The 13,605-nt window shown below is 36.8% G+C and overlaps 1 protein-coding gene across 1 annotated transcript; it reads left to right on the top strand.

Moving 5' to 3' along the window:
• Positions 1 to 5,212: 5,212 nt before the first annotated feature.
• On the top strand, positions 5,213 to 7,286 carry LOC113312719. The gene is made up of 3 exons (XM_026561455.1): positions 5,213 to 6,041; positions 6,227 to 6,932; positions 7,037 to 7,286. The coding sequence occupies exons 1-3, from the start codon at positions 5,213 to 5,215 to the stop codon at positions 7,284 to 7,286; spliced, it is 1,785 nt and encodes a 594-aa protein (XP_026417240.1).
• The last annotated feature ends 6,319 nt before the right edge of the window (positions 7,287 to 13,605 follow it).

Genomic DNA, 13,605 nt, shown 5'->3' with positions numbered 1-13,605 from the left:
TGCATGGCAATCTAGTCACTTGTTGATTGGGATCTAACACAACGGTTTCTTCAAGAATATTTAACTCCCCAATCTTCTCTGTTAAAACAAGCTTTTCTCGTTTTACACCTCCAAACTATTGTAAATCCCATTGTTTAATGAAGAACTTCAAATTTTACATTTTCAAAAAGAACACTGTACTCGCACCTCCTTGATACACCATTGTTTCCCACCACAACTTCACCTTCTTGTGGAAATCTTTATGATCAATTCAGCTTCGTTCCAATATAAAATATGGTTTGCTACTCACAGATGGGATACGTTATAACCATAAGAGGATTATGATCAGAGATCATTCTTGTGAGAGCTAATTGAAGAGCACCAGGGTAAGCTTCATGAAAACCAATATTGAAAATAAACTTGTCTAACCTACAAAGTAAAGGATCAGACAGATTGTTCGACCACGTATATGAGCCACCTATGAGAGGTTGGTCAGTCAGTTCTTGTTTCCGAATAAACTGATTCAAAAAGCTTGTATTCCTACTATCACCCACACCTTTATTTCTTTCATTATCGGATCTTATTGAATTAAAATCACCTGCCACTCACCAAGGGCCATTCCACCAGTGACCAATCTCAGCTAAATCCTCTGAAAACAAAGCTTTCGGATTATAATCGCAGGGGCTATATACATTTGTAATTTCCCACTTAAATCTGTCAGTTTTATTTAATAGAACTTTAGAGATATTGTTAAAGCCAAGTCTTTCATCCTCCTTCGTGAACCTACTGTTATCCCAAATAGTTAGTAAGCCACCATTGGCACCAACTGAAGGGATGTATGTCCAATCAAAATTTTCATCATACCATGATGCTTGATAAACCAACTAGTGATTCTCATCATATTTGTTTCTTGAACGAGGAAAATCGCACATCTCTGGCTAGCAATCAAATTCTTAAATGTTGTTATCTTATCAAAATCATTCAAGCCCCTCACATTCCAATATAATATTTTAATATCCATCATCACCATTCTGCTCCCGTACTTACCCAACATCCACATTATCCTTTTCACGATTCTGGTAACCGACAACTTCAACCTCATGTGGGCGATTATCACAGAAACTTCTTCCTCCACATCTTCACCATAACCCTCACACACCAATCCTGCATTCTCCTAATTGTCCAAATTCCGAAATATTTCTTTATATCTAAGCACCAGATCGGTCATCTTCTTCTTCAAAGAAGCAATTTCCTTATCACATAGATGGCCTTAACTACAGGCCAAGTTGACTAAGGAATCAACCGTCTTCACAACTACCGCCCCCCATCATCTTCGAAAGATTTAGCATCCGTTAAATTATGCATAATTGCATTCTCCATATCATTCATGTTAGTTCCACCAGGTGAGCCTTCGGAGTTGCTACTCGTTTCTATGTTATACAGACTCTCCTATAAATTGCTACTTGGGATTTCTTGATGGCCGAGGCTTGTGTCTTTCCGTAACTCTCCTGTATGAGTCTTTGAGATGTATATCTGATTCCCTTCTTCATCCTCCTAAATTACCTGACTTGATCCATGCATGATTAGGTCTTGAACTACATGTGCATTAACTACCCTTGGATTTGTTCCATCTTGGAATTCCACATCTCCCCTTAAACTTCTCGTAGAGGAAACAGATTTGGAAGTTTCCGTATTTTAAAAATCCGAGTCTCCTTAAATTGCTCATCAAAATCCTTGACTTGCCCAAGATATGAAGTATTCGTTAGCTGAGAATTCGGGTAATAATCTGTATCCCATTCAATTTTCAGCACTACCTTTTCACCATCAATCTCAGTCATCAACACCGCAAGCATACCTTCAAAGCCACAATCAATGGCTATACAGAAGAAGTGAAAGTTTCTTCTTGACTTGATTTGTAAAGTCTCCATGGATATCCTGACCATTCCCCCTAACTCATTTCCAATTTGTGTAAATGTTTTGGAATTCCACCATTTTAACGGTAAACCTTTTACCTTCAGCCACTTTTTGTTCAAGTTAAAGGAATCCACAGGAAAAAATTTCTCCGTCAGTTCTTCTCTTCTAATCTCGTTCTTTTCCTTATGAATAATACCATTTTCTCAAATACATCTGCATATTTTGATTATGATACCATTATGAACCCGAATAATTGGTGACCATAGTCTTTTCACTCCTCCTCTTCTAGAATAATTGATGTAGTAAGAATTTTAACTTTCTTGAACTCCAGATATCTTCTAGTTTGTAGCTTCCCCTTAATCACACCCGCCAGCCTGTTCCAATTTGTCTGATGGGATATCTTTACCAACCCTGTTCTGACTTCCGTGTAATCTTTAGAGTGTAGTCTTGGATAGTCCTTTTCAGAGGAAAAAGAGACTAGTTCATTATTGACAACTGTAGTTTCTGTGAAGTCTTCAAGAACTTCTGCCATATTAGCCCAACATTCTCTTTTTTCTCCACTAGGTAAACAAATGTTGTACTTCTTGCCATCTCCATCTCTTCTGAATCTTGAAATCCTCATATATTCTCCTGCATCATTAGCTTTAATCTGAGATAAATAGACATCTTCACCCAATCTTTCTGATTGTTTGTTCTTCCCGTCTCCGTTAGCATCTGCGTTTTCCAAGGTACTCCTTAGCCATTCCATTATCTTTGGACTCAAAGCTAACCACGATCTGAAACCTTCGTTCCCTCTCTCTATTAACTTAATGATTTTTATGTTTCCGACATAATCTTCTTCGATGAAAAGTGATTTCCTCTCTAACTGAACTATTCTTCTCAGAGGCTGCATAACTCCATTATTGTTTCTTCCTTCTCCGGTGTTAGATCTAAATTTAGAAACCTTTGCGCTTTCCTTAGATTGTGATATGTCCAACCCCTTCATCATCTGATAAGGTTTTGAACGGATCTACCGGTAATCATGGTAAGAATAATCAAAAATAATCAAAATCTAACCTAGGCGAAAAGCTATAACTCCACTAAGCAATAAATCTCGGCCCCAAGAGGAAGGATCAACCATCCGTCCTTGGACAGCGAAGAAGTTCAATTAGCATTCTTACAAAATGAATTAAAATCCTAAGATTGAAACGATTGTGAGGCTGAGTTGGCAAAGGAAAACCGTCATGAGAGAGAAAATAAGATAACCATAAATGGAAAGGTTTAGCATGTATGGTTTCCAGTTAAAAAGACCAAAATCAACAATTCCTGGGTGAAATGGACAATTAGATTTTGATACTGTTTAAATGGACAAAAATGTAAAAATAGGCAGAATGTAACCAGTTTCATCGTGCCCATTTTCTAATATTTTTTCTTATTTTTAATTTACACAGGATGTATCCAATTTCATCCTTGCTATTTTTTGGCTATTTCACCCAAACTATTTTTTACTTGTCCATTTGAACCGTGATTTAAAAATATTTGGACAAATGACCCATTTTCCGATTTGTAAAAGTGTCTCGGCTATTTAGTCACGAGAAGGCCTGCATTGTAAATTAAGCTTTTGATAATACGAAATTTTCGTCTTCTCTATGTTGTCGCTTTACAAGCCAATCATAAAGTAATTTATTCATTCATAATGACTAGAGTGCACGTCTAAACTTAGTTTCCAAACACCATGTTGGATGGGAAAAGAGCTTCACAAAATTGGTCAAAAAGACCAAAACACAAAATTCCTGGGTCATATAGATTCTTAGCTTTTGATACTGTTTATATAGCCAAAAATCAGAAATATTCTGTTTATATAGCCAATTTGGATATTTGGCCCAGGAAAATTAAAAAAAAAAGTCTCTTACCTAAAATACCCCCTAACCTTTTAAACCCTTCTTTTCAAAGAGAATTTATTTCTCTTCCCTTCCCGCAGAGCTCTGCAGAACCTCCTCTTCCCTTCCCGCAGAGCTCTGCAGAAATCGGCAATTCAGAGCTCGTTTTTTTTCTTCAGATCTCGTTTATCAATCATGATGATTAGCGATTGTTTAATACGTTTGTAGAATCCAAGTTTCATCTAATCGAAGTTTCATCAATTGGAGTTTCATCTAATCGAAGTTTCTGAGTTGGTTTTGAAGCAATTGAAGTTTCTATAATAGCATCGAATCGGTAAGTTTCAATTTGTCCAATTGAAGTTTCTCTGTCGATTTTGAAGCAATTTTTAGTTGTTGATGATTAATTTTTGATTTTAGTTGTTGATTTTGAATATCCAGGGTTTAGTTGATTATGTGACTGGTAAATTTTTCAATTTGTCCATTATTTCGGTTTGTCTCGAATCATGTTTTCTAGGGTTTAGTAATCTAATTTTCAATGCAATATACACAAATGTGAAGTTTGTGTGTTCAATTGTGATGTGAACTGAATTAGTATGTACTGCTGTTAATTTGTTTACATATTATCAATTGAATACATCCAGATTCAGAAGATTTGTTTTTATATATTCCTTTTGAAGATGGATCGTCATTTTCTCTGTGTGGTTATCCGGGGTACCGATGCGTGTCCATACCAAGTTACTACGAAGTCAATAGTTGATGAGTTGAAGGCGCATGTCTGTTCTTATTGGAATAGCATTTTACCGGACTCAATTCAGTTTTTATTTGACTATGAGGGGAGAAGCAATGTTGTTGACAGTGATGTGAAGCTCTGTTCTTTCTTGTCATTGTGTATTGTTAACCAGTTGTCTTTCTTGGAGCTTCGTTTATTTGAACGTGTTCCTCTTCGTGCTCCTGATTTTGTTCGTGAACCTACTACGAGCGAGTTTAGTTTAGCACCAGACCCTAGTAGAGATCAGTTGGTTAATCCTTGTCATCTTCCGAGCAGCAGTAGAATGAGCGAGTTTAGTTTAGCACCAGACCCTAATAGAGATCAGTTGGTTAATCCTTGTCATCTTCCGAGCAGCAGTAGAATGAGCGAGTTTTGTTTAGCACCAGACCCTAGCAGATCTCAGTTGGTTAATCCTTGTCATCTTCCAAGCAGCAGTAGAATGAGCGAGTTTCGTTTAGCACCAGACCCTAGCAGAGCTCAGTTGGTTAATCCTTGTCATCTTCCGAGCAGCAGTAGAATGAGCGAGTTTCGTTTAGCACCAGACCCTAGAAGAGCTCAGATGGTTAATCCTTGTCATCTTACGAGCAGCAGTAAAATGAGCGAGTTTCATTTATCACCAGACCCTAGCATAGCTCAGTTGGTTGATCCTTGTCATCTTCCGAGCAGCAGTAAAGTTACTCTTACACCTACAATGACGGAGTTGCTTTTAGCTCAGTCACCTATTCCTTCCTCTCAAGAGCTTGTTTCTTCTCAAGATATGCCCATGTCTCAAGAACGTACATACAATGGAAAGTTGGCAATTAAAATATCTTGCAAGGCGGCTGAATGGGAGTTTATTATAAAAGGTGTTGGTCAAGATTTTTATGGAGGACGAGATGAAGCTCGTCTTGTTGTTGAGAAATATAACCATTTTTTTGGTCGCAGGGTGAGAGTCGTCAAGAGCAATCCAGAACGATATACGGTGGAATGTTATTACAAGGAGAAATTGGAATGCGACTGGATGTTCCATGCAGCTCCCAATACTTCCAATGTGAAGGGTCACTTATTCCTCAAGGCCTATAACGGGGAACATAAATGTTGTGCTGGTTATAGTGATGGAACAAAGGCTGATCCGGTTACGCGCGAACTTATCAAGAGTTTGATATTTGAGCAGATTGAACAGAATCCCAACAAGAAAGCCAGGGATATTGTTAGAGAATTCAAAAGTGATTATGGGTTGGAAGTGAGCTACGATCAGGCGCATGCCGGGAAAGAATTATGTTTCAAGGAATTGTATGGCGAGGACATTAAATCATACACTGACTTGAGATGGTGGTGTGAAGCCGTGAAGAAACACGATCCAGGTAGTAGGGCTGATTTAGTTGTTGAAGGTGGCGAGTTTAAGAGTTTGTTCTTAGCCTTCGATGCTTGCATCTCTAGTTTCGAATATTATCGCCCGGTACTGTTCTTGGATGCAACTTTCCTAACTGGAAAATTTAGGGGTTGTCTTATGGCGGCTACCGGGAAGAATGCGAATAATGGTACGTCTTCTTTTATTTTTGATGTCATAAAAAAAAAATTATGTCAGATTATCACTGGATGAAACCGGTTTCATCCTTAACTGGTGAAGTCATACTAGAGAATGAAACTAGTTTTATTCTGTACAATAGCAGTTTCAGTCAGTTTGATATGATTTTTTCTTTTTGTGTTTGTTTTGTTTCTATAGGAATATTTCCTATGGCATATGGTATCGTATCAGCTGAAACTGTTGAAAATTGGCATTGGTTCTTGAAGAAACTAGAATCTATCTTGGGTCCTCGTGTACTAACTTTTATTTCGGATCGCCATGAGGTTTTGATCCAAGGGATTCGTGATGTTTTCCCAACTTTCTATCATGCTTGGTGTTACCAGCATTTGAAGAATAATGTCCGCAGTAAGACCAACAAGAAAAAGGGAGAGCATTGTGCTGCGATGGGTTTGTTCAAAGAATGTTTCTATTCATCGACTCATGAAGGCTTTGATCAGGGTATGCAAAAGTTGAAGGATATGGGATGTGATGGTCTTCACAAATTCTTGAGTGAGATTCCAGTGGAATGTTGGTCCAATGCATATAGTCTGGGCTGTCGTTACGGCGACATGTGTTCAAACATTGCAGAGTCCTTCAACTCTTGGATCAAGGAAGCAAAAGGTATGCCTATTGCAACACTTGTTAACTGGATCAGGCTTAAAATTATGGAACAGATGAGTACAAGGAAGAGGAAGGGGGCGACATATAAAGGATTCATTTGTCCCAGGCTAGAGAAAAAAGTGTTGGCTTCCATTCGTGCTGGTGTCCAGTGGAGAATAACCAAGTCTGGTGACATGGATGGGAAGTTTTTGATGGAAAGCACGTGCATGCTGTTAATATTGCGAGGTTTCAGTGCAACTGTAGGGTTTGGTTTACTGAGAAGTTCCCTTGTGATCACGCTATTACGTGTATGCATTCAAATAACATCAATGTTTACGAGTACATTAATCTGTATTTCAACATTGCTAGCTTCCGTGCTTCGTATGATCGTCCTATCAAGCCCATTCCTGATTACGACAAGCCTATTGATGTTGCTACTGGAGATCTCGTGAACCCACCAACTGTCGTAGGAAAAAAACATGGTAGGCCGAAGAAGAAGCGGATTCCTAACACAGGTAGTGCAAGTTTCAAGAGACCAATTACGTGTGGTAACTGCCATACTCAGGCACATCATAACAAGACGACGTGTCCTCATCCTCCTGCGAAAAAGCAACGTTAAGTACCTGCTTAAGAACATCTCCAGCCTTCATTTCTTCTGTGCATCTTTTTACCATGATATCTTTTATTAGCTTTTTACCATGATATCTTTATTAGTTTATTCTTCTCTGCAGCCTCTTGTTGCACATTTAAGATTCATTTACCTTGGATTGTTTCTTTTTTTCATGAAAATATATCTTATGGAATTATTTTTTCAAGTATTTCTCTTCATTTTTATAGTATATATCTTTTAGTCTTATGTTGATTGTTTAATTTTACATTCCCTTCAGTTTTTCACTGTAAAATTTGAATGTTTGCGAAGATTCAAATTTAATTGTACAGGATGTAACCAGTTTCATCCTGCCTATTCTGGAAAAAATGAGATTTTTGGCCAGGATGAAACTGGATTTCATCCATCACATATGGACAGAAAAAACTATTTTTTGTCAACCTGCACACTCTGAAAACAGTTTTTATACATGCTTTGATGTAACCAGTTTCATCCAAGCCTGGTTACAATCTGACAAAAAAATTGAAGTTTTATACAGGCTAGGATGTAACCAGTTTCATCCAAGCCTGGTTACATTTTCAACCTGCAAATTTAATCATTTCTGGCTAACATATTCAAACACAACCATCATGAAATTGAAGTATAGACATTTTTCAGTAAAAGAGTTCATATTTTAATTAAGACGAATCCACGGATCACAACTGTATGCGAAGACATAGTTCAAAAAAAAAAAGAGTACTACCAAATGAACTACATTAATAAAAAAGTTCTAAACAACCTAAACACATCAAACTTTCCAGAATCTATTCTCATCAGTTAGGATTTCATATTCCAGATTGATTCGTCTTGTGCCCATCTCCTCTCCAATAGTATCTTTGCCTTCAAAAGAGTAACCGTCTGTCATTGCCCATTCCATGTAGTGGATAACATACATCATCGAATCATCACTGCAAGACAAATGAATATGTAATGTCAGTTTAACGATTTGGAAAAAAAATGTAATGTCGGTTCAAACTTCGTTTCAGTTTGTATGTTATAATCTCAGTTCAAAGAGTTAACGACCTACGTTTCGCACTGTTGTGGACAATCTGATTGAACGACGACATCAACGTCATCCATACTAGTACTTTAAATTTGAACTTGAAAGAGATGATTTATTCTTTCCGCCATCATCTGAGCTTCTTTTAAATAGTTTGAAGAACCTAGGCGAGAATTGTAGTGTGTCCAAGTTCTTCCATGGATGTCAAGGTGAAGCAATGTGAAATGTTCTTTCTCATTCAGCATTGGGATGAACAAGTGTTGCATTTCGACATCAATCTTTTGCAGTTCAGCATTTATCATTTTTGCAGCGTCCAACTCATCTCCCGCAATGACATCAGCCTGAATACAAATTTGAATCAAAACCAGTTAATCCATATTTTTTATATGGATGAAACTCAATTACATCCTGTCATTAATGCTAGATGAAAACCAGCTTCTGCAGGTATCATATGAAACCCAGTTACATCCTATATATAATAGCTAGATGAAACTCAGTTTTATCCTACACTAGTGAGAGAATTATATTTCAAGCAACAGATGCAAGCCAGGTACATCCTACACTAACTTAAAAGTTATATGAAAACAAATTGCAGACCTAAGTTCATTCATTTTAAAATGTAGTATTCAAAATGTTTACCCATGCAAGCGCGCTGAGAAAGATTGACTTGGAGTATCCTTTGGTATCACCGCCATATTGAAACAATTGTCTCCATTTTTTGATTTTAAACTCCAAAATAGTGTTCACCAATGGCTGATTGAAAACAAGTTGCTGGATGTGTTCTCCACTGATACATACACCTCCATTGGACTTCCAAACGCAGTCGCTGCATTTAAAAAAGTTCATATAATTTAGTATAAACTTAGCAGTACTTTTACAGAAATAAGAAAAGTAGAATGAAAAAAAAAACAGCAAAAGAATGCGGATACATACCTTACTTTTCCAGTTACAAAGTACTCATTTATTAACTTCTATTCAGCTTGTCTTATTCCGCTCATCAAGTAATTTTTCCAAAACTTTTTGTTCCTTGTTAACTTCCTCAACTTATCGTCCTTTTATATACGTATTTCACTCTATTCTCAAGCGATCCAATAACTGCCAGAGGTTCTGTTGCGACAATTTCTTCTTGGTTGATTTCTGATGCAGGAACTGGTGCTAGAGGTTCTGCTCGAGGAACTGGTGTTACAGGTTCTGCTTCGGGAATATTGTCAGCTTCCTCCACAGGTTTGTTCATCTCTTGAGTGATGTCGTCTTTAGGAACATCCTCCTCCACAGGTTTGTTCATCTCTTGAGTGATGTTAAGGTTGAAATAGTCTTCAGGTGTGGTGTAAAGAACAATCTCTTGAGAGGAAGCTTGTTGAGTTCCCGGTTGAGGCTTAGTTGCGCTTTCAAGGCTTCCACTTCACTTTGGAAGTCTGAGATTGTCTTATCCTTTGCTTCAGACTCAGCCTCCTTTGCTTCCAACTCTGTATTCATTGCTTCCAAATCGTCATTCAAGTGACGGATAATCTTGTCCTTCTCAGCTAGTTCATTCTTCAACTTGGAAACATCATCTTCATCTGTGTTTTCTTCTTCATCACCAAACAAGAATAGTTGTTTCTCCTCTTGACTCCAGCTACCAACAAAGTCAACAACCTGCAAACACATAAAATTTATCATAACACATGATGTAACTGGTTTCATCTTATCATAACACATGATGTAACTGGGTTTCATCCACTAATAACACAGGATGAAACTTGGTAGATAATGGGTTTCATCATTTTATAACATAAGATGTAACTGGTTTCATCCAGTTATAATAGGGGATAGAATTTTAAAAATGAATCTAAACAACATCAACACAAGATGTAACTGGATTCATCCAGTTATAATAACAACAAGATTTTTACCTCACTGCTTGAAAGAGTTTCAAGCTTCCCCTCAATTTCGCAAGATACTTTATACAAGTCCCATCTTGCAAACCTTGGCCATGAATCACTGTTGTCTTTCCTGTTAATGCCTTTCATTTGCTCAAAAATCCATAACTGCAAAAACAAAAATATATTCGAAAGATAATATATAAGATGTTACTCACTGCATGATACATTTAACATAAGAAAAAAAATATATTCAAAAGATAGAAGACGATACTCACCAGCAAATAGAAGCTGCAACCATTGATAGAGTATGGTGTCTCGTATACAACTTTAACACTTTGCATTAAATGCTCGTGAATGAGATCGGGCCAAGATACTTTGTTAATGGTGTCGATTGACTGTAGGCAGTTCAAATACTTGTAGTGGACATACATACCTCCAGTGTTTATGAAGAATATTGTACAGAACATGAACATCAACAAAAGTTTCGCCAAGTCTTCTTCTGTTCCTTCTTCATTCATAGCAGTATGTATTCCTTCGGCAATGTATTTCTTATCCAACTTGTCCCCAGTATTCTTCTATTTCCTTTTCTTCTCTTTGGCTCCAGCCTTCTTCTTTTCATCTTTCTTTTTCTCCTCTTCATCCCTTCTCTTTGGCTCAAGAAAGTACTTTTTGTAAAATTCAGAAGTTTTCAAACTTGGGTCTTCTTTTGGTCCATAAAGTTTCTTATCTTGTTCACTCATACGTATTCTCTGCATTTTGAAAATAACAGCAAGATGATTTGCATCGGTCTTGAAAACTTGATCACCAATCTTGAATGCCAACTCTTTCGGGTCAAAATTTCTTATGATGAACTCTAACGCCCTTGGAGCTTTGCTACATTCAGCCTTGCCCACCTTACCTTGTTTGATCGCCTCAATAAAGTTCCAGAATTTAGTCTTCCTTAACACGGCCTCTTGTGCTTCAGTAAATACCAGTTTTTCCAGCACTTCAACTGTCAGTTTCAGGTTTGATCGGAACGTTTTCTTCCCTTCCTTTTTTTCTAACTTGTCTTCATCCATTTCGGCATCCACAAGTTACATATCCCCTGTGCTAGACTCTCCGCCCACTTTCACATCATGCTTATTCTTGGATGTAATTTCAGCAGCAGCACTCTTCTTACTTTTCTTGCTACCGCTTCCTGCAACAATTTGGATGAAACCAAGTTTCAGCAGGTTTCAGAATAACTGATTTATGGCATGAAGCTAAAATAGGACCTAACTTTAATACAGATCTTCAAAAGTTAACTTTAAAAAGTAGCAAAATCCTGGATGTATCTGATTTCATCCAGTCTTAGTCTGCTGAAACAACATACACTGCAAACTAAACCTAGATGAAATCAGTTTCATAATAGTGTAAACCTGCTGAAACAGTTGATATAACCAGATTCAAGCCAAGATGAAAACCAAATTACATCCAATCTCACTTCAAGCAATTTAACAATTAAAAACAATTAAATAACAAGATGCAAACCCATTTAATCATTAATTTAATACCACCAACATGTCATTTACATTCTAACTTAAAATTTGATGAAAACCAGTTTCAAACACCTGCTGAGCATCACTTCGTAGCCAAATGCAAACCCAATTTCGTTCAATCCATAACATAGATTTTCATACATCCCATTCACAACATACTAATAGTCTTATATTAACCGCAGATGTATCTTTAAACCTGAACGAAACTGGTTTCATCCAGTGTTAATCTGCTTGAAACAATATACACTGCAGATTAACAAAAGATGAAACCAGTTAAATCCTGGTTTAAACCCTGCTGAAACAAATCAGATACCCAGATCCAATTTCACTTCAACCAATTTCACAGTGAAACAAATCAGTTACATCCCGTTTTAAACTGGTTTAATACTTAATGAAACCAGATGCAAACCAGTTTCATCTAATTGAAATTTAAAATAAAACAAGCAATTCAACTCATAAATCAACTAAAATGAAAATTAAAACAACCAATTCAAAAATTTAATCATGCAATTCTGAAATTAATAACAAAAAAGAGTTAGGGTTTGAAAACTTACGAGTTATAGGAGACATTCTGTGGAAACTTATTGAAACACTAACTCTCCAAATACACTGAAACAGATCGATTGAAACCCTAAAATCTCCCAATACACTGAAATTATTGAAACCCTAATTCACTGAAACCATTGTTGTAGTGTTGATTGTGTATTAGAGACGGAGGATGAAAACAGTTTCTAGCATTGTTGATGGTGGTGTTGACGGTGGATGAAACTGATTCCCCTCAATTTGTTATGAGACAGTGGATGAAAACGATGAAATTGAAGAGAAGATGAAAACGATTTCTGGTAACTGGGCATGAAGATGAAGATGATGAAAACGATTTCTGGTGTGGGGATGAAGATGAAGGACGGTGGGGGTGAAAACGTGGGGATGAAGGACGTTGTGGTTTTAGTGAAGAGAGAGGGAGATCGTGGGTGGTTTTGATGAAAACGTGGGGTTAGAACGGTTACAAAAGGGTAGTAATGTCTCTCCGCACTAAAAAGATTCCATTGGCTATTTGACCCAGGCCAAATTCTAAATGTCCATTTGGCCCAGAAAAAGAGCCTTTTTGGCTATATGACCCATTTTCTGAAAGAGCTTTCGTCTACCGTGCTTCCTTTCACAAAATTGGTTAAAAAGACCAAAATCAACAATTCCTGGGTGAAATGGACAATTAGATTTTGATACTGTTTAAATGGACAAAAATGTAAAAATATGCAGGATGTAACCAGTTTCAGCGTGTCCATTTTCAAATATTTTTTCTTATTTTTAATTTACACAGGATGTATCCAGTTTCATCCTTGATATTTTTTAAATTTAAGCTAAGGATGAAATTACTATTTTCTTTTTGACCATTTCACCCAAACTATTTTTTACTCGTTCATTTGAACCATGATTTAAAAATATTTCGAAAAATGACCCATTTTCCGGCTTCCTTTCTTGTTTCAAAACATCGAAATGTTTTGGATTTTGACATTTTACATTGAGCGAGTCTCACTATAGTTCGGTTTCTAGTTTCTAACTACCGACACTAAAACACTCATAAAACTAATTTCACGCGATTGAGCTGTACATTACATTTTCTAAGCAAAGTAGACTCGATTAAACGAATCGGTAATGATTTTACTTAACAAGTATGGGAGCTTAAAATGTGATTAGCTAGCATGTAATATCATTAATGAACAATGTAGAGTCAATGTATATTAAAATCTTAAATTACGATTTTGTTGCTTCCTAGAACTTATCGAGTACTATAGTAGGGGACAGGAGTTGCATTTATAAGTGAAATAAGATCTGAATTCTATTAATAAATTTCATTAAATCCCCTAACCGTTTTTTGTCTTATTCTTCCTTCTTATGTCAGTAAAACTTAGGAG

Source organism: Papaver somniferum, chromosome 9 (assembly GCF_003573695.1).
Source record: "Papaver somniferum cultivar HN1 chromosome 9, ASM357369v1, whole genome shotgun sequence".
Classification (NCBI taxonomy): Eukaryota; Viridiplantae; Streptophyta; class Magnoliopsida; order Ranunculales; family Papaveraceae; genus Papaver; species Papaver somniferum.
Note: the sequence above shows the minus strand (reverse complement) of the source record. Positions and strands in the feature narration are given on the sequence as shown.